The sequence below is a fragment of the Xenopus tropicalis genome, chromosome 5 (assembly GCF_000004195.4).
Source record: "Xenopus tropicalis strain Nigerian chromosome 5, UCB_Xtro_10.0, whole genome shotgun sequence".
NCBI lineage: Eukaryota > Metazoa > Chordata > Amphibia > Anura > Pipidae > Xenopus > Xenopus tropicalis.
In genome coordinates this window covers 25,761,408-25,788,392 of record NC_030681.2, presented here as the reverse complement: position 1 = coordinate 25,788,392, position 26,985 = coordinate 25,761,408, and the positions used below count along the sequence as shown (strand labels likewise).

At 40.9% G+C, this 26,985-nt stretch overlaps 1 protein-coding gene across 2 annotated transcripts in view; it reads right to left on the bottom strand.

Moving 5' to 3' along the window:
• Window positions 1-26,722, bottom strand: part of plcb1 (phospholipase C beta 1) — a 352,974-nt gene extending 326,252 nt beyond the window's left edge. Inside the window, exons 1-2 of one of the 2 annotated variants that reach the window (XM_031901827.1) lie at window positions 26,366-26,722; window positions 7,462-7,539 (exon numbers count right to left, since the gene is read on the bottom strand). In XM_031901827.1, coding sequence (XP_031757687.1) covers window positions 7,462-7,539; window positions 26,366-26,464 — 177 coding nt within the window. In that variant the 5' untranslated portion in view covers window positions 26,465-26,722. The remainder of the gene's footprint in view (window positions 1-7,461; window positions 7,540-26,365) is intronic. The other variant, NM_001079464.2, reaches the window with a different exon arrangement.
• Between the last annotated feature and the right edge of the window lie 263 nt (window positions 26,723-26,985).

Here is a 26,985-nt window from a genome sequence, read left to right as displayed (position 1 = left end):
AGTGTTTACTTTTATTTCAAAACTGTATTTATTCTAAAGCCTAGTGAAGATAAAGGCTACACCAACACACACACAAAACAACATGTCCATAGACTATGGGGCTCTTTTATTAAGGGGTGTAGGGTTCAGTTCTGCAACAAGGCTGCATGCTTCAGGGGATTCCAGGGGACTAGGGGGTCTATTTTCTAAAGGTCATGTTTTTTTCATGATTTGTATATATTTTTTTCAAAAATACAATTTTTAAGCTGAAAAACAAACCATTAATTTAACGTCAAAACAGTGAAAAATCCAAAAGTAAAAGCATGCTGTCAACAACCTGTCGAGGTCATGTAGAAGTCAATGGCCAGCTGTCTTGTTTCCAATTGTAAGATCTTTTTTTTGCTTTGTGGTATTATCGATTTTTGGAAGCTGCATTTGTTGAAAAACGTGAAAAATTCGCTTGTGATTTTTAAAAAAAATCCTGTTTGATAAATGGGCCTCTTATTAACAGAAAAGGTACTTGCCCAGCCCCATTACTGCGCCCTAGGAACGTGCCTCCCCCTAATTCCGGTCCATCAGCACCATTAGCAGAACAAATGCTTTAATTTACCAGTAAGTCTTACAGTGAAATAGTATTATAGATGGATTTCCGAGGTTCTTGACAACATAAGTTGTTTTAGGGTCAAAAGAAACTAAAATGGACAAAATCTTGTCTCCTTTCTGTTGCTGAAAGGGCACCATATTTCCATTACAATGGTTCTTCTACGAGCCATGTATTATTAATGAAGTGGCAGCATTGTGCACTCATTTTGTCTGTACCTTCTCGGAAAACAGACACAACAGAGTGAAAGTGATTTCGGCCACCAGAGGAGCGCTTCTTTATCTAACTGCAAATGAGACATTTCCCAGCATGTTGTCAGAGGTTTTTCTGCTGCCTTTCATGTTAAGGTTATATTTTTGGTTCAGATACAATTTCTTTTCAAGACGAATCATGGTCCAGTTTTAATAATTCCATTTCTTTATTAGAAAGAAGGTCTGTAGGGCTTGTTATATTCATGGCCGTTGGTCTCTGTGCAATTTCCACTTCATCATAAATACATTTCAAGAAGAGTGGCCAGATACCTGTAATAGCTAATGAGATCTGATGCGTTTTTCTCTATTTCGTGCATTCAAAAGGAAAATGTACAGGGTTAAATATAATAGCTATTCAAGAGTCGAATTGGTTTTATAGATCTAATGCAGAGCTTTCAGATGCAAGGCTGCAAGGTCTATTTCCAGCCATTCCTAGCTCCCAGTAATTGATAACAATATTTGTATTCTGTGTGAATTGTGAATTCTGATCTTTATTTTCCCGGTGCAGTTTAAATGTAAATTGAACACACAGAGAGTTTATCCATCCATCGGGGCATGCAACTGGCTAGTTCCTGTGTTTGCCCAGGAGCCATAAAAGCAATGCTGAATTCATAAGCCAGTGGGGTAGATTCCTGGTGTTAGTTTATGCACTTGTTCAAAGTGTTTTTTTTCACAATATCAGGCACTTTGTAAGAAGTGTAAGTAGCTGTATATTGTGCTGCTCAGATGTCATAAAGGCCACTGTTCATCCAGGTTGAGCAACAGGAGGCAGTGTGGCTTGAGACTGGATGATATTATCAATGACTGTTTCTCTGGTCTGTATTCTCTGGCCCATGCCTTCAATCCAGTTGCAGGCAATGGTGTTAAAGGGATATTTTTAAGTTGGCCAGTGCCAAAAAACCTCTGATGGATCATCCTCCTGTTTTGTGTCCTTCCTCAAGTTCCTGCCCTGGTATCTGATAATTTTTTCTGAATCCATGCTCCTGTATTCTGTAAGTCCTGGTCCTGTCCTTGCTCGCCTATATTCTGACTCTGCAGTTTTGACTCTAGCCTTTATATTTGACTCTGCATGTTTTCTGCCTGCCCCGACCTTCGTTCTGTATCAAGGACTGTGTTTTGATTGCTGCCCGCCCGGACCTCTGCCTAAACTTACTCGTTCTATTGTCTGCTCCATGTATTTACTGCAGTGGTTTGTATTTTCAGTTTTTTATACTAAATCTTGTTCATAATTGGTTATTCAGCAATTGCTCCATACAAACCAGCAATTCCTAACACATTTGGGGGCTGATTTACTAACCCACGAATCCGACCCGAATTGGAAAAGTTCCGACTTGAAAACGAACATTTTGCGACTTTTTCGTATGTTTTGCGATTTTTTCGGATTCTGTACGAATTTTTCGTTACCAATACGATTTTTGCGTAAAAACGCGAGTTTTTCGTATCCATTACGAAAGTTGCGTAAAAAGTTGCGCATTTTTCGTAGCGTTAAAACTTACGCGAAAAGTTGCGCATTTTTCGCGTAAGTTTTAACGCTACGCAAAATGCGCAACTTTTTACGCAACTTTCGTAATGGATAGAAAAAATCGCAAAACATACGAAAAAATCGCAAAGTACCGATCATTACGAAAAAAACGCAATCGGACTCCATTCGACCCGTTCGTGGGTAAGTAAATCAGCCCCTTGGTCTGGCTTCTTCAGTTAGCTCATGTTCTGCTTGGCTCCGTGGCCAAGCTCTGAAGTGTCTAAGGATTAGACTAGCAATAATGAGCCTGTTCATCCCAGTCTGATGAATAGAGCACAAGTGCGCACTTGGACGCAAGGAACTGCATTCATATATGAGCCCTTAAATGTGTAAAGTGATAGCTGCATAGTTTAATCCGTAAAACATGGGTAACGCGAATATCCATGATTCAATATCAGGGCGGTTTTATTACCATTGCTAATAATGTAAGAAGTGCAGGCCACACAAAGGTGCATAAATTGCTTAATCCCAAATGGAGACATGAGAGCACAAGGCCAGGGACATTTCTATTGGGGGTGAAGAATCCATAATGGGTTGAAATTCAGAGATTGATATTTTTAGCAGTGTTTTTCTTTATAAACTATTTTCCCCTGTCTCCCATGGCAATGCTTTATTTAGCAGCCTGCCCTGCATGTGCTTATTTAATAACTGCTCTTTTGTAGCCTGAGATTTTGCCATGCTAGGTTTTAGATTTGGGAGCGAGATTAGCTATTAACTGTTAGTGATCATATAACGTGTACCTGGCCTTAACCCTCTCTCTGCCAGCGTTTGGCTGGGTTTAGGTGCACTTTAGTTTAAATTTAAACACGGAAACCTTTTCAATTAAGTAAATCTGTTTGTCTTTGGAGATGGATTAGGTGTCTCTAAGTGACAGGCGTGGAAGGGAAGAGGGAATCAATTCACTATACAATGGTTGTACTTTAACCTTGCCAACAATTCCATGTGCCCTCTTTGTGCTTATGTGGGTTTCCTCTGAGTGCCCCCCAAAAACATACGGGTAGGTAAAGTGCTGAAAGTGACTCCAAGGTCATTTTGTATAAAGCCCTGTGTGTAATAAGGTGAAACTATATAAACACAGAACACTTCCCACAAATCTATAGAGACCCAGCAGGTAACTAATTGCAAATCCATTAGGCAGCATCTAATCAAACTGTTCACTAAAAATTTCAGATTCTTATTCTAAACTCAAATATTAGGGTATGTAAATCCTTTTGCAATTTATTCTATAGTTCATTACAAACTGCAAATCTGTCAATGATTTATTACACACGATTAATAAATAATTAATCACTGGGTTTTCCTTCATTACCAATTTTACAACCTACTGGGGGGGCTGCTATTTAGTCTGCTTTAAGATCACAGTGTAACAGTGTAACCCTCATTCTCTTTCCCAATATTTCGTGGTAAAAGGGAGGTACAAGAAAGTGAATATTTACACTGAAGTTCTAGGTTTCCAGGGTAGACATAAAATATTTCCATCCTACTATCTCCATCTGTATTTTTCCAGGCACGGTTTAACTATACAAGCCTGCACACTTCTCTGTACATTAGAGGTAGTTACTTCAATTGGGTTAAATGTGTAACTAATGCTGCACAGTTTCTATAGCAACTAAAGTAGGGAGAAAACAGCCTGAGAAAGGAAAGTAAGAAGAACAACCATTTATGTTTCTTCATCTTAAGGCTTCTATAACTTTAAAGGGGAACTCTGGCTTCCAAACCAAAATTTTGTGAAGAGCCCCAAAGAACACATTTGAAATCCTGGCAGGGGAGGAGGAACTAAAACATTGATGTTACAAATTGTAACAACCACTCTACATCTTACAGAAAGCATTAGGAACTACACAGTGCATTGCACTGTGATGTTCCTCTCCTTATTGACATCACGTGTGCAGGGAATTGTGGGAATGGGAGGATGCAGGTTGAAGGTAGGCTGAGGACAGGCGACTACTGCTACATTTTATAGTAGTCAGCCAGATCAGCAGAAGAACAGGGGGCAAAGGCTTAATAATGATTATTAATGATAAAAAGGCTGCATATTTTTCAATTGATGTATATTGCAAAATTGCTTGAAATTATGTTTACTTTTCTAAAAGCTTAATAAAGCTTGGACATGTGCTTTTCTGTGCTCAGGATAGGTCAGTAGTGTTTTTGAATTACACCGTATGGGAAAAGAAGCCAATTATCTATTTGTCCCCTAACGTTTTGTTACACATTTAACCTTGCCCAATTATACGAGCCTTAATCATGTTTGGCAATGTCATAATCTTGAGCAACTGATTGCTTCAATTCTGAATTACCAGAAAGAAGGAAAGATAATTAGAGTATTAGCAGAGTTTGAAATGCCTCAATTAGGGAGAGCAAATATGCTTATGACCAAAAGTAGAAGGACTTGGATATTATGAACAGCCAGTGCTGTTGGTTTAAATAATATTTGTTGTATGAAGGTTAAAGAAGAACTGAGGCCGAAGGTAAGAAATCATCAATGGAAGAGGGTGAAGTTCAATGAATTCAATGAGCAGCTAATACTAATGTCCTGCACTGGGACAAATCTGCCCAACATTAGCAAATGAGCCCTAATAGAGGGGGTGTCTTACAAGGACAAAATAAAATTCTACTTACCCTTCCTTTAATCCTAAAAATTTGCACATTGACATTTATATTTATATTATAAAATCTGCCTTCCAGATTTCTCTTTCCCACATACAAAAATATACATACTAAATTATGTCTGTGATTTAAAATATTCAAAACCTGACATAACAGTTGATGAGACACATACAGTATGAAACCGAATAATATGAACTGCGTCAGACTCATTTTAATAGGAAACACATTTCTTTTATTTGGGGATACATATGGATTAATTTATTATTGCTGGGCAAAGGTAAAATTGCAGGCAGACAGTGGGAAGTGTACAAAGCAAGGTTGTGTCCATATTACTCTTTCTACTCTATAATTCTTTCTACTCCACTAATCAAATTGAGCTTGTGGATCCAGAAAATCCCCTGCCATAGACAATACTGAGAATTGCCTCTGCTAAAACACACGTAGAGATAATTATCAGTAAATTATCAGCACTGTCTATTTTTGTAGCTGTGACAAGTAGCTGCTACTAGTAGCTCTGTGTGTCTTCACCCTCAGGCTAATGTCCCACGGAGAGATTAGTTGCTGCAATTTTTAAAAAGCAAGTTCCAGCAACAAGTCGCTCGTTTTCTCTCTACATAGAGAAGAATATAAATTGCCAGTACCTAAACCGACGATACTACTTCAAATCGCTTATCACTCCGAATCGATATAAGACCATTTTTCCAGGGATGGAACTAGGGGTAGGCAGAAGAGACACCTGCCTAGGGAACAACGGTGAAGGGGCGCCAGGCAGGTACCTCTTCTTTTACGTACCTCTAGTTTCCCCCCACTGCATTGTACACTCGTTTGCATACATACACGGGGAAGGGGGCGGGGTGCTGCCTTGGACGCCCGGACGGCTTGGCCCGGCACTGCCTTTTTCAAGCGATTCTACAAAGAAAGCACTGGAATTGCGGAAAGCAAAACCTATTGAGCGATGCAATTTCCCCATTGAACTGAATGTTATTTCTAATTGTGGGCAGAGAATATGACACCTGGATTTGTGGGAAATAGAATTGCTCCGTTGTTCAAATCTCTAGTCACATAGTTACAAAGGGTTGAAAAAAAACCAGAGTCCATCAAGTTCAACCCATCCGAGTAAACCCAGCACACAACCTATACTTACCAATCTATACACTCACATACATAAACTATATATATACAACCACTAATTCTAACTGTAGATATTAGTATCACAATAGCCTGGATATTCTGAACTCATCCATGCTTGTTAGGAAAAGACAAGCGACTTGTCGCTGGAACTCATTTTTTAAAAATCGCAGTGACTAAATCTTCCCATGGTACATTAGCCTTAAGCTTTTGGGCACTCAGAATAACCCTTCTCTGTATATCAAGCTGCTGTCACAGTATTATGATATAATATTGGCTCCTTCAACAAAGACAAGATTGACTTCTTTTCTATTTACAAACATGACAACTAATATTCACCAAAATAAGCTGCTGTTTCTAGAGACTTTTCAGTTGACAAACCAACATGGCCACATCCACATACATGTAGAACTGCATGCCCTTTGCATACAGCTCTGTCCTATATTCATATTCATGTCTGTTGGGGAGTCGGCAGAAAGGACCCCGCTTACAGAACATATTTCCACTTTAACACAGACATACAACACTGAAGAGTATATAAAGCCAAGATAAAAATAATAATGTAAACTGGTAAGAACTGGTGGAACAAACACACTTGCTTACATAAATAGCGAATTATTACGCTGATATTTTAGCTGTGCCTGTGCTTATGCCACTCATTACAGCCACCGGAACACAATGCAGCTCTCAAATGTTTAGGCTCAGCCTGAAACCCGGTGTATGGGAAAATCAAATGCCATCGTTCAGCGCGGTTGAAGCAACACCTACGTACCAGCCATATTGTAACACAGCGTGCGTTGGCAAACACGGCAATCCACTGTAATAAAACATCCCCAGTCATGCACTGAGAAGGCCTGGCGACCATTTGTTAATGAATAAATTAAATGCCGGCAAAGGCAGATGGAAGAGCGAACGGAATTAATAAGAGATTAAATGATTCGGGAAGTACTGACTGAAAGGATGTACGTACTGAGCAAAGGGCACATATTACATATCTATAAGAACTGAAACCCAAACAGCCTTTGGCTGATAGTTACAGTTTGACAACATCTGGATTGGGTTGAGGTGAATCCCCCCACATTCAAACAACAAAAGTCAATGTAACAACAGGCACAAAAGTTGCTCTGGGCCTAGCAAATCATGGCAACCAGAGGTTTCCTTTTAAACAGTAGACCAGTGAATGCTCAACTCCAGTTAGTTGCTATGGGTTACTAGAACTGGAGCAAACTCTGAATCTGGTTTTACTTTCTACTCAATAGACCAGCCATATATACATTTATTATACAAACATGCAAAACTTTAGGAAGTAAATACCATAAGTGGACAAGTGTAGGCGCTAGGAATATATCCCACTTCAGCAAATAAATTTTTACCTTATTCTGATCGGTCCAGTAAAGGAAAAATCCATTAGGATCCATTTTAAGAATGATTGGATAGACGAGAGTGGAGTCCTAGAAAAGAAAAATAACAACATGTAAATAATAACACAGTGTAAGCTAATGTGATAGGGACCAGCAGGTTACAGACAATATATATATTGGGGGGTTATAATTTACCCCTATTGTAAACTACCAGTACATATAAGTCACTGAGGTGTTCCATGATCATATGCTTCTATACAGCTCATGAAACTCTGAGGTGACATCTAATATTCTCATATTTTACAACAGAGGGCACATTATTTATTATAATAATACAAAATGTCAGTGAGTCATGTGACAAAAATTACATCAATAAGCGCTGATTATAACTGATAACATCACTACCAATCAGTACCATTTATAAGAATAGGATATTCATGGCTCTATGGCTTTATACATTATACATGGTGTATGTATACATACATATATATATACATTTATTATAAAAAGAATAAAAGGTAAAAATCAAACAAAGTATGGTACTAAAACTAGATATAAAATGCACACAGTAAAAGTTACATTTGGACATAATTGGTTTTGGCTATTGCAACACATACAATAACATTATGCCTTTATTAAGATCTTCTCTTACTCCAATCTGTACACTGAATCACAACTTCCAATGCTGACAAGATTTATAAAAATAAAAAATAAGAAGCAGAGAGGGTTTTATATTTTTACTTATAATTTTTAAATTATAAGTGGCACATAAACTTTTGTTGGGACATTTCATTCTGACTCCGACAGAACCAGTCAGAGGACGAGGGCATGTGGGTGTCCTGTCCCCCAACATAACTCCGGGATACAGCCATGTTGGGGATGGAAGTGGATGGATTATGGTGTTTAAAGGCACAAACCCACCAAACCCCACACCACAGTTACGTGTCAAATAAGAGTTTGAATGTGGGATCCATTGCATTGCAATGCAGAACAGTGGGTCAGGGATTTAGCTTCTAACCTATACATACACTGAATCTGGTCACTGGTGGGTAGGGTTGCCACCGGGCTGTTAAAATGTATGCTTGGTGCCAATGGTATCAGTAGGGAAGAGGGTTAAAAATATAGAAAGGTATTTTTTTCCAGAAAAGGTGGAAACGCTAATGGTGGACCTTTCCCTCAAGTAGGGGGGCGACATTTCTTAGTTTTATATTAATTTCCCTCCTCTGTGGGGGGGACACATACCCTAAGAACAAGTAATGGGCCATTATCTAGCTTCATACTCCTGATTCATGATTGGCTGAGCTGACTCATTACTGCCACCCCCACCCCCATATAACAAAATGGACCTAGTGGGAGAGACAATAAAAACAATTATCACACAGCTTCCTTACCCCAGTAATAATTGTAATGCTGCGCTCCAAGCACAATGGCATTTCCCAGATGCCCAAGCTCCAAGCACCATAGCATTTCCCAGATGCCCAAGCTCCAAGAACCATGGCATTTCCCAGATGCCCAAGCTCCAAGCACCATGGCATTTCCCAGATGCCCAAGCTCCAAGCACCATGGCATTTCCCAGATGCCCAAGCTCCAAGCACCATGGCATTTCCCAGATGCCCAAGCTCCAAGCACCATGACATTTCCCAGATGCCCAAGCTCCAAGCACCATGGCATTTCCCAGATGTCTATCTTTCCAGCACAAAACCCCTTTTTTCTCACATTGCTCCATTTATGTGTAAAGACAACGTTGGCAGCGGCACAGATCACTACAATAAATGCCAGGGAGTTTATGCAATGATTTCTATAGCAATCAAACTCTTCCGTAGAAAATGCAAGACAGCTTGGGCGCTGGAAGAAATCCATATCTGTGCTAAACAGAAACAGATTGTACAAATGCTTCACATCTCGCCTGTTTCCAGGGAAACTGTAAATAAGGTCATCACTGACATGTGTTTAGGTAAAAATAAATAAATAAGCTTAATTTAACTCAGGTTAAATAAAGTAGTAAAAAAAATCCAATAAAAACCAGTGAAGTGTAGAGGAGAGATCCTGATGTGCTGTAATGGATAGCTATGAACCTCTATAAACCTCCTGGATAATATTTCATTGCAGTCAGTTCCAGGCAGGCCCAGATTGGCAATCTGTATATTCTGGTAAATGCCAGAAAGGCTTCTGTAATATGCCATAGACAGTCACCATTTATTGGGCTAAGGGGGCTGTTTGGGTCTCTGTGTACTTGAAATGCCAGGGCCTATTTTGGAGCCCAGTCTATGATTGGTTCTAGGCACAGTATTGGTGTGGTGGAATGGAAAAATTTATGACCATGCCCATTTTTGTGACTATGACTCAACGTGTTTCTGTCTGACTCCTCTTCTAAAATATGCAGTTAGCGGTGCCAGAACAAACTCAATAGCTGCCCACAGAATGCCTTCAACGACTTCTGTAGTTGCCACAAATATTTTAGCAGCTGCTAAAGGTTTGTGTTGTGGCAAAGACAATCGGCCATTTTCCTTCCAATCGATTTGCCCTGCGGTCATAAAGGGGAAAAACTTTGATCCATGGTAAAAACCCTGGCGGAGTGCTTGAATGTTTCCCTCTGCATTTACATGATCAATTGCCCATGGTCTGGTGCTTTTATAATTTATACAATTGTGTTAATTGTGTAATATTTTATGTACAATTATAGAAATGAAAGTACTTATATTTCTAGTAAACTCAGCACCTGATAGAAGATCTAGGAAAAACAGTTTAGTCATAGAAAGTCCCAAAACAATTATGTGGAAAAATATGAGCCAAATGTCCTTGCTGCCTTAATCCAAGGATCATCTCCTCACAGCTTCAAGTTCACATAAACAATTTTGCATTACGGTCAGAAAGAGTTTTAACAGACAGAAATCAAAGGGGCTGACAACAGAAAAAAATCTTGTGCAGAAGAAATAACCCTAGGCACATCTGGGAGTTAAATCTGCCCTACAATGATGCAGTAATGGACTTTTCTTTGCAATATTGCAAGTGTGGACCATTTTAGAACTGAGTGTCCAGTGTTTTGTCTTTACCCATTCCTAGGTGCTTGTTGAAGTGTACTTGGGTCATTGTGCTTGTGCAGTGATCCCCAACCAGTGGCTCGGGGGCAACATGTTGCTCCCCAACCCCTTGGATGTTGCTCTCAGTGCCCCCAAACCAGGGAGTTATTTTTGAATTCCTGACTTGGGGGCAAGTTTTGGTTGAATAGAAACAAGATTTCCTACCAAATAAAGCCCCTGTAAGATGATAGTGTGCATAGAGGCTGCCTAATAGCCAATCTTAGCCCTTATTTGGCTCCTCCATGAACTTTTATGGTGCTTGTGTTGCTCTCCAAGTCTTTTTACATTTGACTGTGGCTCACGAGTAAGAAAGGTTGGGGACCCCTGTGCTTGTGGAATACCCATGATCTGCCACAGAGACCATGGGTTCAATATTGCACTCCAAAATGGCTTGGTAACCTCCTGATTTTATTATGCCATGCACAATGACACAAGGAGCCCAATTCCAGGGGCAGTACAGCTACCCGAACATGCCCCATGTTCCACTTTAGGAATAGTGTTCTTTTGTTCAAAGGTTTTATGTATCTTCCTGTAAACAAAGGGAAGTTGTGCTTTACCAAAAAGCTCAAATTTTGGTTCATCTCTTCAAGACATTTTTCCAGAAGGATTTTGGCTTGTTCCGATATATTTTGGTGAACTCCAGTCATACTTTTTATATTTCTCTGTTAGTTTTACCATGAAATGCCAAATTCATTGAGTTGATGACGGATGGTGTGAGTTAAAATGGCTGTACCCTATGCCTGAAGGTTAGCTTAAATCTGACAGCTGATAAAGATTTTAATAGGACAGTTTTACCAATTCTTCTCTGGATTGTTTGATCAATTTTGCTCTTATCCCTGTCCAGAGAGGTTATTCTAACCCTCAAACTTCTTCATAAGATTCTGTCAGGGAGGGCTGAAGAACACTATGGCCTGTGAAGAAGACCTTGTAGCCTTCTGATTGTCCATGTTTTCTTTTCTGTCTCACCTCATCAAACAGTTCTCTACATTTCAATGTGGTACATTTACTTAAGTGTAAATTGTCTCCTTGTCTAACTTCTCCAAAGTTTGTCTCAATCCATCAGGTGTATTGTCACAAAGGATCTCGTGTTGGGATGATTGAATTAAATAAGCAAGATTTAGTACTTTTTTCCATCTTTGTATAGTTATTTACAACAATATTCTGTACGAAATCTTTGATTATTAAAAGTACAAAAGCGCCAATATTTATACGCCATGACAGTATATTATTGATGGCAGCGGTTTTGCAAATTATTACACCGACTGAATGACAAAACACTTTGACATCAGGAAAAACTGCTCTCTAGATGTATTTAATGCCTTATAAAAATTTTGCGTGCTTATTAGCCAGAAGCAATTAAGGAAATCTCTGAGTGCTATTTATTTTACTGCTCAGCGCATCGTGACGCGAGATCCCTTAAGTGTCAGTTACACTGTAAATTCCATTCATATTTACAAATAGAAATGGCAGCCAAATTATGGCATGAAATGACCGTGAACGATTTTACATTGTCCGAAAATAACAAGCTCACTAATTTAGTGCCTCCAATATCTCGATTTTATATTCGCCCTTTGTATTTGTCCACTGGAAAAGTCAAGAGGTGAACCCCACCCCTGAATTTTTTAGATGTATGGATCTTCAGTGACTTTTAAAGTAGAAGGAAAGGTTAGGCACCCCCAGTAATTATAATAATTTTCCTGTTTTGAACTAGGCGTCCCCTTGAAAAACCGAGCAAAACCAAATGGGCGGCACCCCTAATTCTGCACATGCGCCCTCTTTACCTAAGGAGGATGCCCGAAAAAGAAGATTGTGGCACAGTGCTCCTTAAACAGTGGCCAGAATTAACAGGTAAATGACCAGAATCACTTGGGGTGCCTAAAAACTTGTTATAGATGGGCCTATTTTATCCAACCTTTCTATTGGTTTTCATTATTAATTTTATAATTAGTCTTAGCAACCAGATTAAAATTGCAAGAAAAAGAGCCTCCTTCTTTCCCCTCCCAAACCACCCCAGTGTTCTCCCTCCCTTTCTCTCTCATATCGGTTTTCATTACCTGTTGAGAAAAATCAAAATAGTGCAATGGGTTTGGTGGGTGCCTATATGCCGCCTAATCTTGTAAGTGTCCGGACATTGAGAAATCACATATGAAACCATGTTTGGATTGGCTTTAGCCATATCTTCAGTGCCTGTAAATACAAAGTGGCATAAGATGGCACTCACCAATCGAGTTGCCCTACTGAGGTAACAAAACAGGCCAGTGTAGGGGGGGTGCACTAGTGCAGCTCAGGGGGGACAAGGATGACCTCCCCAGGGTTACTACATGAAGTTCAGTTATAAATTGTCTCAGAACTCTACTACTAAAATTTACGACACGCAGTGCCCCTTTAATTTTCCTACCTCCCTTTTCCTTACGATCTTGCAAAAAGGGTGCTTTATCCTATAATGCTGAGAGGTGATTTTGCCGCTTTAAAAGCAATCAGCTCATTGTGCAGGTTGTTAAGGCTTTTTGTTGCAATGGAATGGGCTTGGAGCTATCAGAGCACAGGTGTTGGATCCTTGTGCAGCCACTGTGTATATGGCTGCTTTTGTCTGCAGGAGTGTAGAGTAGGCTTTATTGTTAGAACGCATTGTTTCATAACTTGTGACAACATGACAAAACCTCAGTAAGAAGCCTGAAGGGTTTTTTTTTTTTATTTTTTCAATTAAAACAAGAGATTTTACAAATTTCGAAAGAGGTTCAACTGAAATTCAGGCACCATTTATAGAGGCTGTAACCTTATTTAATGTACCAAAGGGGGGGGGGGGGTAAGTATAGAACAGGCCTGTTCAACTGGAGGCCAGTGGGCTGGATGTGGCCCTTCAGGGGGTTTTTAATATCCATAGACTTCATTGTATGATGTCATTTTAACTAAATCCGGTCCTATATGGGAAATAATTGATCCACTACATTTAATAAGTTGGACAGGACAGAGTCAGGGGACTGCGAGACACAGTAACCAATCAATACCTCTATGACCAAGACTCCATTAACACTGCCCCCACCAAATGTATTCTTATAGAAGGGCTGACAGTTTTTTTCTTGATCTCCAACTGGAAGACTTTGGGCCCGATTCACTAAAGTGCGATAAAACGTTCGCTATTTATAGCAAGCGCTAAAAATTTTATTGCGTCTTAATTTTCGCGACTTTTCGCACGATTCACTATAAGCATACTTGCGCTTTTTTACGCGCGGTATTTTATGCGATAGGTTTGTCGCGATAAATAGCATGCGTGGTATTTTCCGCAACCGGCAGCATAAAACTGGCGACATTTTGCCCTGGGAGAGCAGAGTGCTAGAGAGGTGCTGTATAAATGTTTATTTGCAAAAAAAAAAAGCCCAAAAACCAATAAAAAAAAAAAAAAAAAAAATATATATATATATATATATATAAATATATATACAGGTATAGGACCCATTATCCAGAATGCTCGGGACCAAGGGGATTCCGGATAAGGGGTCTTTACGTAATTTGGATCTGCATACCATAAGTCTACTAAAAAATCAATAAAACATGAATAAACCCAATAGGCTTGTTTTGCATCCAATAGGGATTATTTATAACTTAATTGGGATCAAGTACAGGTACTGTTTTATTATTACAGAGAAAAAGGAAATCAGTTTTAAAATTCTGAATTATTTGATTAAAATGGAGTCTATGGGAGACAGGCTTTCCGTAATTCGGAGCTTTCTGGATAACGGGTTTCCGGATAAGGGATCCCATACCTGTATATACAGTGGTGTGAAAAACTATTTGCCCCCTTCCTGATTTCTTATTCTTTTGCATGTTTGTCACACAAAATGTTTCTAATCATCAAACACATTTGACTATTAGTCAAAGATAACACAAGTAAACACAAAATGCAGTTTTTAAATGAGGGTTTTTATTATTTAGGGAGAAAAAAAATCCAAACCTACATGGCCCTGTGTGAAAAAGTAATTGCCCCCTGAACCTAATAACTGGTTGGGCCACCCTAAGCAGCAATAACTGCAATCAAGCGTTTGTGATAACTTGCAACGAGTCTTTTACAGCGCTCTGGAGGAATTTTGGCCCACTCATCTTTGCAGAATTGTTGTAATTCAGCTTTATTTGAGGGTTTTCTAGCATGAACCGCCTTTTTAAGTTCATGCCACAACATCTCAATAGGATTCAGGTCAGGACTTTGACTAGGCCACTCCAAAGTCTTCATTTTGTTTTTCTTCAGCCATTTTGAGGTGGATTTGCTGGTGTGTTTTGGGTCATTGTCCTGCTGCAGCACCCAAGATCGCTTCAGCTTGAGTTGACGAACAGATGGCCGGACATTCTCCTTCAGGATTTTTTGGTAGACAGTAGAATTCATGGTTCCATCTATCACAGCAAGCCTTCCAGGTCCTGAAGCAGCAAAACAACCCCAGACCATCACACTACCGCCACCATATTTTACTGTTGGTATGATGTTCTTTTTCTGAAATGCTGTGTTACTTTTACGCGCACCTTCCAAAAAGTTCAACTTTTGTCTCGTCGGTCCACAAGGTATTTTCCCAAAAGTTTTGGCAATCATTGAGATGTTTTTTAGCAAAATTGAGACGAGCCATAATGTTCTTTTTGCTTAAAAGTGGTTTGCGCCTTGCAGGCCGTTTTTGCCCAGTCTCTTTCTTATGGTGGAGCAGTGAACACTGACCTTAATTGAGGCAAGTGAGGCCTGCAGTTCTTTAGATGTTGTTCTGAGGTCTTTTGTGGCCTCTCGGATGAGTTGTCTCTGCGCTGTTGGGGTAATTTTGGTCGGCCGGCCACTCCTGGGAAGGTTCACCACTGTTCCATGTTTTTGCCATTTGTGGATAATGGCTCTCACTGTGGTTCGCTGGAGTCCCAAAGCTTTAGAAATGGCTTTATAACCTTTACCAGACTGATAGATCTCAATTACTTTTGTTCTCATTTGTTCCTGAATTTCTTTGGATCTTGGCATGATGTCTAGCTTTTGAGGTGCTTTTGGTCTACTTCTCTGTGTCAGGTAGCTCCTATTTAAGTGATTTCTTGATTGAAACAGGTGTGGCAGTAATCAGGCCTGGGGGTGACTACAGAAATTGATATTGAAATTGAAAATTGAAATTGATAAACCACAGTTAAGTTATTTTTTAACAAGGGGGGCAATCACTTTTTCACACAGGGCCATGTAGATTTTTTTTTCTCCCTTAATAACGTAAACCTTCATTTAAAAACTGCATTTTGTGTTCAATTATGTTATCTTTGACTAATAGTCAACGGTTTTTGATGAGCAGAAACATTTAAGTGTGACAAACATGCAAAAGAATAAGAAATCAGGAAGGGGGCAAATAGTTTTTCACACCACTGTATTTATATGCGGCTACAAGTGATGAAATGTTTCGGCAGGCATGGATTCGCAGTGAATTTTTGTGAAATTTGCGCAAATGAACGCACGCCATGTTAGCCATACACGCCAATACTTTTGTAAAATTACTGTATTAAAAATGACCATTTCCCTGCAAACTGGCGGCTGCGTCACTCTAGGGAAACACATACTTGAATAAATAGCACTGCAAAGTCCATATTTTATTGGCAAAAGCTAATTTACTGTACTTTTCTATAATTATTATACCTAGTAATGTATTTTGTGCGACTAAAGATTTACCTTTATAGTACTGTATATTTTGGCGACAATATATTCACCGCTATAGTACTGTATATTTTGGCGACAAAATATCCACCGCTATAGTACTGTATAATATCGCGACTAAATATCCACCGCTATAGTACTGTATAATATCGCGACTAAATTTTTACCATTATTGTACTGTATATTTTGGCAACTAAATTTTTACTGCTATAGTACTGTATATTAGTAGCAAAATTCCATACATGCCAAGACTTTAGTAAAATTGAGTAAAAAGACACATACTTGAATAAATAACACTGTAAGTCCATATTTTATTGCCAAAAACTCATTTACTGTACTTTTCTATAATTTTTCACCTGCCTGTAGTAGGAGTTAATTTTCGCATAGCCGAATGCGATATTTAGCGCGCAAAAGTTATAGTGAATCATGCAATCGTATTCTTTTCAGCGCGGAAATTAACACATGTGTTAAAACTAGCGCGAGAAATACCGCATGCGAAAATGGCGACTTATCGCACGCGATAATACTATGGTGAATCGTGCGCTAATTATCGCGACAAATTTAACGCAAAAAAGCGTGCGATAATTTTTATCGCACTTTCGTGAATCGGCCCCTTTATGTTTAGAGGAAACCAAAGAAAGTCTTCAGCCAACACTTTCTGTTCCCAACTGTTGGATGTTTTGGTTAGTTTTTTAAAGGGAACAAATCCTAAGAATCATTAGGTCCATTTATTACTCAACAGCTGCAAAACCAGTTTAGGTGATTTGTTTTAACAAAAATCAGGTTATTTAGATATATTGATAGCTGCAGCAGTATAGACAGCAGACTCAGACCTGATGACGATCTTGACTGAGGCACTTCTACTTTTGTCTATGGCATAAGGGAAACATAGGGTAAAAAAACTCTTTTCATGAATTGCACTAGTTTTTGCACAGAGTTACAGGGTTTGTGACTAGCAGCTGGGCCCAATATAATGGATCTTTAAGAAGAAAGAAAGGGGTCCAGTCCCAATACTACATGCACATGCAAAGGATATGGGTGTAGTAAGAAGAGGGCCCTGCTATGATTATTCATTGGTCTGTGAGTCTGTGATGTAGATAATGATATTCTGAGCCAATTTGCAATTGGTCTTTATTGTTTATTATTTGCAGTTTTTTAATCATTTAATTTATTTATTATTTATTTGTTCAGCTCTCCAGTTTGGAATTTCAGCAGCTATCTGGTTGCTAGGGTCCAATTCAACCTAACAACCAGGAAGTGGTTTGAAAGAAATACTGGAATAAGAATATAGGAGGGTCTAAATAGAAAAATAAGAAATAAAAAGTAACAATAAAATTATAGCCTTACATAGTCATAATGTTTTGACTGCCAGGGTCAATAAAAAAATGAAGACCAATTGAAACGTTGCGAAAGGAAATAGCCATGCTATAACATAAACTGGAGGTGAACCAGCTCTTAAACTTATTTGAACCTTGCAGACTCTCTGTGCCCACTTTATTTGATGAATTTCTATAGAAAAATAAAGTGGAAGGATCAGATTTATACAGTGTTATATATCATCTCTCCAATAATGAAAACTGCTGCCCACAGTCACGTACGGAAGAATCCAAACCAAAAACGAATCTGTTTTCCATTGTAGACCTTTGTCCTGACATTGTTTGTCAGCTCGAAAAATGTAATGGCTGAGAAAATCTAATCTTTTGTGGAGTTTTTAGTACAGATAAGATTAATAATGATTTTGCTTTTCACCTGTTGATCAGATTATGGTTCCGAGAGTGCAGGGAACATCCATTGCATCAGAAAGAAGAAGAAATTGTGCACTGGGGCTCTTTATTGACTAGAACCATTCCCTTTGAGTAAAGTGAAGTTGTACAAACACAAGGTCAATCTTTGTCAAATGGCGGATCATTATTCCTTGCCAAGAGGCGACTGCGGAATAATAATAAGGGAAACCCTATGCTCCTTTGTGTTATAAATCTGCAGTGCTATTCTGAGAAAATGTCAGCCAGCACCTGAGCCCTCAGATTTATAGACTCCAACAAGATTTAGTAGGTCAATCAGCAGAATTCCAAGAATCATTTAAGTGTGGGGGGGACAAAAGAGGGTGATTCTGCGATTGCACCAGTTTTTAGCAACAGATACAAATAATTTAATAAAGGTATTACTCCATGATGATGCATTTCTGAGGGTGCAAGGGTTAATGAAACATGCAGGGAGGCTCTCTGGTTGATGTGCACTTGTTCCCCTGGAGTTTACAATGTTTTTAGTGCTGGATGAATTATACAGCTTTTTATATACCAGGCCCACAGGCCACATTTTGGCTCAGCCTTGGTAATCTTTTGAAAAACAATTCAAATAATAACACAGGGAGAGCTTAATTCTGGTCGAATATCAAGACTAAGGGGCACATTCATGAAATCACGAGTTTGAATCCCGAATGGGAAAAATTCGGATTGGATACTAAAATTTCTTAAGATCGCAAATATCACGAAAAATGCTTACGAAAAAATCATATTAGTCACAATAATATCGTATTGGCGATCCGAATATGCTGCTGGCACTGATAGCAAACTCTTTGCCTCACAGAACGACAAATATACTTTCTATTAAAATTACAGACTATGTCTGACCTTAGGGAATTGTAATATGTGTCACTTAGTGAGAATATGGGCCAACGATGAGCTAATAACTATAGTTCCCACAAAGGGTTTAAAGGGACTCCTCAGCTGCACTTTTTGCTTTTAAGCAGTGCAACTCAAATACAGACTATTGTCAGCTGCTTTCTCAAACTTAAAGGGGGGATGCAACCCCCATAATAAAATGTTGCCTCAGAAATTGTAATTCTAAGCAACTATCTAGTACAAAGTAAACTTTCAGTTTAAAACCAAAAGTTTTGAAAAGCACAGCACCGGTCGCTTTTGTGCGGCACAGGGAAGTGCAATGCAATAGTTCAGATCTCTCACAATGCAGCAGTGATCTTGCGCTTTACGGCTGAGATTCTGACTATCTATAAGAAATCCCAAAATGTCCTGCTTAAATCCTATTTCGGATTCAGCAGCTGTTCAGCCGTCTGTAACTAAACACACTCTACCAAGCTTTTATGCAATATTTTATTACTACTGTAGAGCTGTTTACTTTGCCTTCATGCTCTCTGGCCTGCCGGCTGGCACACTGGGTGATAAAGTTCCTTATAGTTATACACACAGGATAAAATTAGGAACTGCACATGAACACTGAATGCAACAAATGGGACAAGACATCTTTTTCTGTGCCCATTTCTTGGCCACCTCTTCCCTTCTCTATACACACAGGGGGGAATAAAGTTACCCTTGGTTTACCAGGTTGCAATTCACCAAACAGAATTCATTGGGCTGACAACAAACAGCCTGCAATGTGTTTTGTAGCCTTAAAAGGTTAGACTGTGTTTATAGGGATCTAATCCATTCTTCTATAACTGTTCAGTAAACCTAGAGCTGTGGATAGAGTAGCGACTGACCAGGGGGGCATAGATGACTAAAGTAACAGTACAGGTATGGGATCCCTTATCCGTAAAAACCCATTATCCAGAAAGCTCCGAATTACGTAAAGCCCATCTCCCATAGACTCCATTTTATCAAATAATTCAGAATTTTGATTTTTTTTTTCTCTGTAGTAATAAAACAGTACCTTGTAATTGATCCCAACTAAGATATAAATAATCCTCATTGGATGCAAAACAATCCTATTGGGTTTAAATAATGTTTTATTGATTTTTTAGTAGACTTAAGGTATGGAGATCCAAATTATGGAAAGACCCCTTATCTGGAATACCCTTGGTCCCGAGCATTCTGGATAATGGGTCCTATACCTGTATACCCAACCTGAAGCCCCTTGGTTGCAGTTAAAAGGGGTAGTTCACCTTTAAATTAACTTTTAGTATGATGTAGACATCGATATACTGAGACAATCCGCAACCGGTCTTCATTTTTATGGTTTTCAGTTATTTAGCATTTTTTGTTCAGCAGCTCCCCAGTTTGGAATTTTAGCAGCTATCTGGTTGCTAGGGTCTTATTTACCATAGCAATCAGGCAGTGGTTTGAACGAGAGGCTGGAATATGAATAGGAGAGGGCCTGAATGGAAAGATAAGGAATAAAAAGTAACAATAACAATAAAATGGTAGCCTCACAGCAATAGTTTTTAGATGCTGGGGGTAAGTGACCCCTATCCAAAAGCTGGAAGGAAGCAAAAGAGGGAAGCAAATAATACAAAAACTAAAAACTTAAACGTGAACTGCCCCTTTAATTCCAATCCACAACACCAACTGACAGCTAAAGGGCCAGGGGTGTCTCATTAACCTTTATATAAATTATGGGATCATGCAACAAACTGGGGCCCAGCTCTACTATGTGAAGCCCCTGCAAACGTGAGTTTATTCATATGAGCTTCCATCCTCTTACAAATGAAATATCAAATCCCATTACAATACCTTGCTTTGCCCACCAGTACATTGAGAAGAAAGTTTCTATCAGACAAGGCATAAGCAATAAAAGCTTTACGGAACATATATTGTGTTTTTACATCTAGAATAGATACATAGAATTTCCTTTCAGTATTCAAAGAGCACAATCTGACCACAGGGGTCAATGCCATCAATAAAAAGCAAAGAGAATCAAGAATTAACTAGTAAATATCCAGATGAGTTCTTTATGCCACAAATTTCTCATGGGAATAAAAGCACGATGGCAGTGACCTATAGCAATTACACACAACTCCAAAGGACTCATTTCTCATTTATAATGGAAAGTGGGGGCGCAATGAGGTGCAGCTCAAAGGCACGCTCAAGAGAGTGATGTGTCTGTACACTTTGCTGGTGGGTGCAAGCAGAAGGGGCAGCACATGGCCAGGACAAGCTGGGCACCATTGGGGCACATGGACAGGACAAGCTGGGCATCATTGGGGCACATGGCCAGGACAAGCTGGGCACCATTGGGGCACATGGACAGGACAAGCTGGGCATCATTGGGGCACATGGTCAGGACAAGCTGGGCACCATTGGGGCACATGGACAGGACAAGCTGGGCATCATTGGGGCACATGGCCAGGACAAGCTGGGCACCATTGGGGCACATTGCCAGGACAAGATGAGCACCATTGGGGCACATGGCCAGGACAAGCTGGGCACCATTGGGGGCACATGGCCAGGACAAGCTGGTCACCATTGGGGCACATGGCCAGGACAAGCTGGGCACCATTGGGGCACATGGCCAGGACAAGCTGGGCAACATTGGGCGACACATGGCCAGGACAAGCTGGGCATCATTGGGGGCACATGGCCAGGACAAGCTGGGCTCCATTGCTGCACATGGCCAGGACAAGCTGGGCACCATTGGGCGACACATGGCCAGGACAAGCTGGGCACCATTGGGCGACACATGGCCAGGACAAGCTGGGCACCATTGGGTGACACATGGCCAGGACAAGCTGGGCACTATTGGGCGACACATGGCCAGGACAAGCTGGGCACCATTGGGCGACACATGGCCAGGACAAGCTGGGCACCATTGGGACACATGGCCAGGACAAGCTGGGCACCATTGGGCGACACATGGCCAGGACAAGCTGGGCACCATTGGGCAACACATGGCCAGGACAAGCTGGACACCATTGGGCGACACATGGCCAGGACAAGCTGGGCACCATTGGGGGCACATGGCCAGGACAAGCTGGGCACCATTGGGTGACACATGGCCAGGACAAGCTGGGCACCATTGGGCGACACATGGCCAGGACAAGCTGGGCACCATTGGGCGACACATGGCCAGGGCGAGCGGGGCATCACATACAAGGGAGGAGCAGCAGGGGACAGCAGGCTGAGGTTATGGTGCAAGTGTTAAGTGTACGGCGCGCTACAAGTTACAGTTATGTGCCCCTCAGCATTCCGACACTTGTGCTGCACCATAGTAAATAACTGGCATGCTATCTGTCATGAGCATCAGAGGAGTGTAAATACCTGTCTCCTCATTTGCCCGACTAAACATTCAGCACTTTATAAACAGGCAAACATTCCCACGGCTTAATGTGCCAAACGAATGAGCAATTATTGCCTTTTTCACACTTATAAACAGGAAGTGAACTCCATTTATGATTAACCCGGGACTGAAGGCACAAATACGTTGGGGAAGATGGAGAAATTACTCAGGGTGGGGGGCAATAATATAATCAGTTCATTGGATAATAGAAAACAATAACTTGCCCTGTGCATGTCTTAACTGTTGGGGACGTAAAGGGCACTCATGTAACGTGAAGTGAGGGCTGTGCAAGGAATAAAGGTGGGTATTCACTGGTACCCCCATCACATGATGGTCTGTTAGAACTGCCCCCCAAGTGGCCTGCATGGCCAGAAAGAGGGGCAGTATGGTCAAAATCAGCCAAACTGCCCTTTCAGACCTCGGCATATAAAAGGGAATGTAAACAATTTTCCTAATGAAAGACATTGCATATGTATAAATGTATATATATTCATTACCAATGTTCAATGGTTTTAAAGGGATTATTTACTTTTATATTAACCTTTAGTATGATGCACATACTGATATTTTGAGACAATTTGAAATTGGTCCTAATTTTATAGTTTTTATGGTTTTTGAATTATTTTGCTTCTTGTTCAGCTGAACTCTAGTTTGGAATTTCAGCGGCTATCTGGTTGCTAGGGATCAATTTAACCTAGCAACCAGGCACTGGATTTAATGAGAGGCAATAAAATAAAAAGGAGATGTCCTGATTATAACGATAAGTAATAAAAAAGTGTACAATTGTAGTCTCACAGAGCAATAGGTTTTAGGCTAAAGGGGTCAGCGTCCCGAACCCGACTAGCTGGAAAGAGTTAGAAGAGAAAGGCAAATAATTCAAAAACTATAAAAATGGGAATTCTATAGCCATAAAAGCAGTGTCTGTGTGTCCATTTTTGTTGTCAGCTCTGGGCGTTCTGACTTTTGAAGGAGAAGGTTGACTTCTGCTACTTTGTTTCCAGAGACAGAACCAGCAGTGCAGAAACAGACAGATACTGCTTTCAAATGCAGTTACTTAATTTGCAGTTAATTTGCTGAAAATGTGTAAGGGAATGTATATTGGAAACTTGCTTTGGGATGCTATTTCTGTCATTATGCACAGTTATGTTGGGGTTCACATCCCCTTTAGCTCTAGTTGCAGCCAGCTACAAGTAGCAGCAACAAATCTGCCTGAAGGTTATAAGCCTTACAGTAACAGCATTGCCTGTCAGCACAAAACTGTGAGTTCTGAATTCGCCTCAGCCCCAAGCTCAGGCAGTGACGCAGTGCTCTTCCCATGGCACCTGTTAAGTGCCGCTTTGTAGCGACGACTAAGGAGATGCAGCTCGGGGGCCACACACACCGCCCATTGGAGGTTCCGCCATGGTAGTAGAAAGTCACAAGAATAAAACAGCCAACAGTCAAAGGCATAATCATGTGCCTGGCAGCAGCGCAGCACACACTATCGCACACACTGATAAGAGATGGAAATATTTAACTGTTACCAATTCACTATTTACTCTACCGCCACACTTAGTAACACAACTTGGAAAACAGGGCCTGGAAGTCCAATTGGAGTGCCCACTCGGAACACTAAAAAGAGAATGTTTGACTGTAAACATTAATTTGCCATCTCTGCTTATCCATAGTGTTGTATAACTACAGTTCCCAGCATCATCTATGGAAATGACACCTGCCTCTATGGGAATGACACCTGCACTGTAATACTGAGGGACCCTCTTACCCCTCTGTCTATCAGTCTCAGGTGCCCAGTCCAGTCAAAGCAACCAGTGCCTGTATCTTTAAATAAGCCTGACACACATTCAACTTCTATTTGAACTTGCTGTAACTCACAAGCACCTTTCAGATCAATTACTGAACTCCATTGTTACAGTTACAGTGACAGGGGCTAGGGGGAGTCAAGCCTGTTGGTACCCTGATTGGTAGATAGATACATGATAGATAGATAGACAGATAGATACAAAGATAGATAAATAGATAGATAGATAAATAGATGCAGCTCTCCATGGTTATATCTAAGGCACACCATATCACAGTATGATTGTCTGTCTATTTCTACTTGCATAGCTCTGGGTATATTTGCTGAAATATATATATATATATATGAAGACAGAGGTGCTGTTAGGTTGAAGACTACTACCTGATCGCATGGGCCAGTACTTATGTACTAAATAACAACAGCCCTCTTGTTTCTGATAACAGAAGCTCACTGCCAAGTAAATGACAATGGATTAGATTGGGGCGGGCAAGCTTCAGTGGGCAATCTGTGGCAGAACTACAACTCCCACAGCCACCTCTTCCCATTTGACAGGAAGATATTAAGTGCTGTAATTCTGCAACAGTGCTGAAGTGCTGCCTGTGTTTGCAATAGATGGTGCAATTCATATATGGTGCAGCCCACCTCCTACAACCGAAATGATGGTTCAGCACCAGTATATATATCTGAGTGTAACGATATTTCATTTGTCTAATGTATATACCTGTGCGGTGCCAGTCTCACCCATGTGTAATTACACCATTCCTGTCCCTTCCTCACTGACTTTGTGAATATAGCTATGTATTTATGTGCATTGACTTAAACAAGGATAGACAGATAGATGGACAGATAGATAGATGAAAGATATATAGATTGTATGTTCTGACATTTATAACATCAGAGTAGACATCCATCTACTTGTGTATACGCAGCGCTAGAAGTGCTGACCCTGATAACAGATGACAGATATATGACTGGACATGTTATAGAGATAAATGACGGACAGACTGATAACATAAATGATTATAGGCTTCTATTGATGAAGTGCCAACAACAATAAGGATAATAAGTAGATTTGAGGATACTAGGAGAAAACTGTATATATATATATATATATATATATATATATAAGGGACAGGCAGGCAGATAGATGGATGGATAGACAGATAGATAAATAAATAGAAGATAGACAATAGATACATTGATAGATGATAGATAGACAGATAGATAGAAATGATAGACATATGATTGAAATATAGAAAGATTGACAGATAGATAGACAGATAGAAGATTGTATGTTGCTATTAAACTAGCCCCAACCACAACTGCACACATACATATCCTTCCATACCAGGACTGAGCCCCCAACCATTAAATTTACTGGCTGTGAACTTAAATTCAGAGCAGCCCAGACTTAACTTTGTACCAGGTTTAGTCCATGAGGCAGCCTGCCAGGCACCAGCCTAAGCAAGGGAAGATGCCAGTATCTGTGCCACTTCTCCCCTGAGCTTCCCCAGAGGGCTCGGCTACCAGGCCACATAGCATCAAGATTTCCGGCCCCCTGATTTACAGAAATCTTGGGTAGGTTTAAAGGGCCCTGCCTTTGGGGGAGGTCACAAGCCGGACACTACCCCATGACCCACAGAGCAACTGGTATAAGATGCTTGGAGCTGTAGTTAATTAAGAAATTAAGAAGTGCAAGTTGGTTATTAATAGAGATAATAGTCCTCACTGAAGCTATTTTGCCTCTGGCCACAAAAGAGAGACCATAATACTAAATCTATGATAGAGTTTGGTACTTGGACCTGTGGATCTGTCAGTAAGGGCACTGCAGGGACCCCAGCATGTTAGTTCCCAAGGGTCTGCCAGTATTCTGAGCCCACAGCGAGCCTGGCACAGACAAATCCAAGCTCTTTACTCCCTGACACTGTCAGTGCTGCCTCTGCTCAGTGTGGGCTGAGGGAATGTCACTCCCCAGGATGTGCCACTGAATATCCTGCTGCTTTGTGACATGCCATTCACCAGTCCATGTAACCCCTTGTGCCCAGCCGGCACTGCACCACTCTGTCCCACGGCTGCTCCGCTGCTGGCCATGTGCTAGTGCCATTTAACTGTCAGTTACCCGATACGTACAGTCCCCTGGTGGCCCAGTCACTCCCATATGTCACTGCCCTTTGCATGCTGACACCATCTGTCAGTGAGGTGCTTCTCCCATGGCTCAGTGGAACCCTATCAGTCCCTATGCCAGGGATGGAATGGCAGGAATCACATGGCACATAAGCAATGCCAGCTGCCATGCCAATGAGAGTTCCTACACAATCAGCATGGAGCCTAGGGCACCCTGGGCATGGGGGCAGCAAGGTGCCACAAGGTACTTACATCATCCCATTTCATGCACTTGGTTCCTTTCTTCATGTTGTCAGACACGCAGACCCGTTTGAGCTGCAGAGCATGGACCCCTGGTTGTGCCCCTGCCATGTCCGCACATTTAGGCTCCCAGCCCGGGCAGAGAGAGAGCGATAGCAGCCAAGGAAGAAGCCAAAGCCAGAATGTCAGGGAAGGGCAGCCGAGTAGATTCCCTCCCAGGAGCCGCTGCTGGTGCCAAGCAGTAAGGGATAAAGGAAGCCCAGCTGAGCCTTGGAGATAGCCGGCAGCACGGTGCTCTCAGCTCTGCCTACTCCTCAGCTGCCTCCTCCTACTCCTCCGTACAGAACCATTCAGCAGCCGCTCGCCCCCTTGCCAGGCGCAGAGGAGCGCTCACACATACATCCGCCTGCAATCACAGCGCCGGGCTGGCATGGCTTAAGGAACAGCGCCACCTACTGCCTGTGGGCGGGACACTGCACCCAGTCCGCTCTTCATCGCTCCAGACCCATGCCAGATACCTGCACAGTACAGTGTAATAAGAGAGCTTTCATTTACCGCTCAATTTTGTTGTTTCATATCTAGAATAGGTTAAGAACTGTTTTAATCTTTAGGTTTTTTCCATAGGAATAATA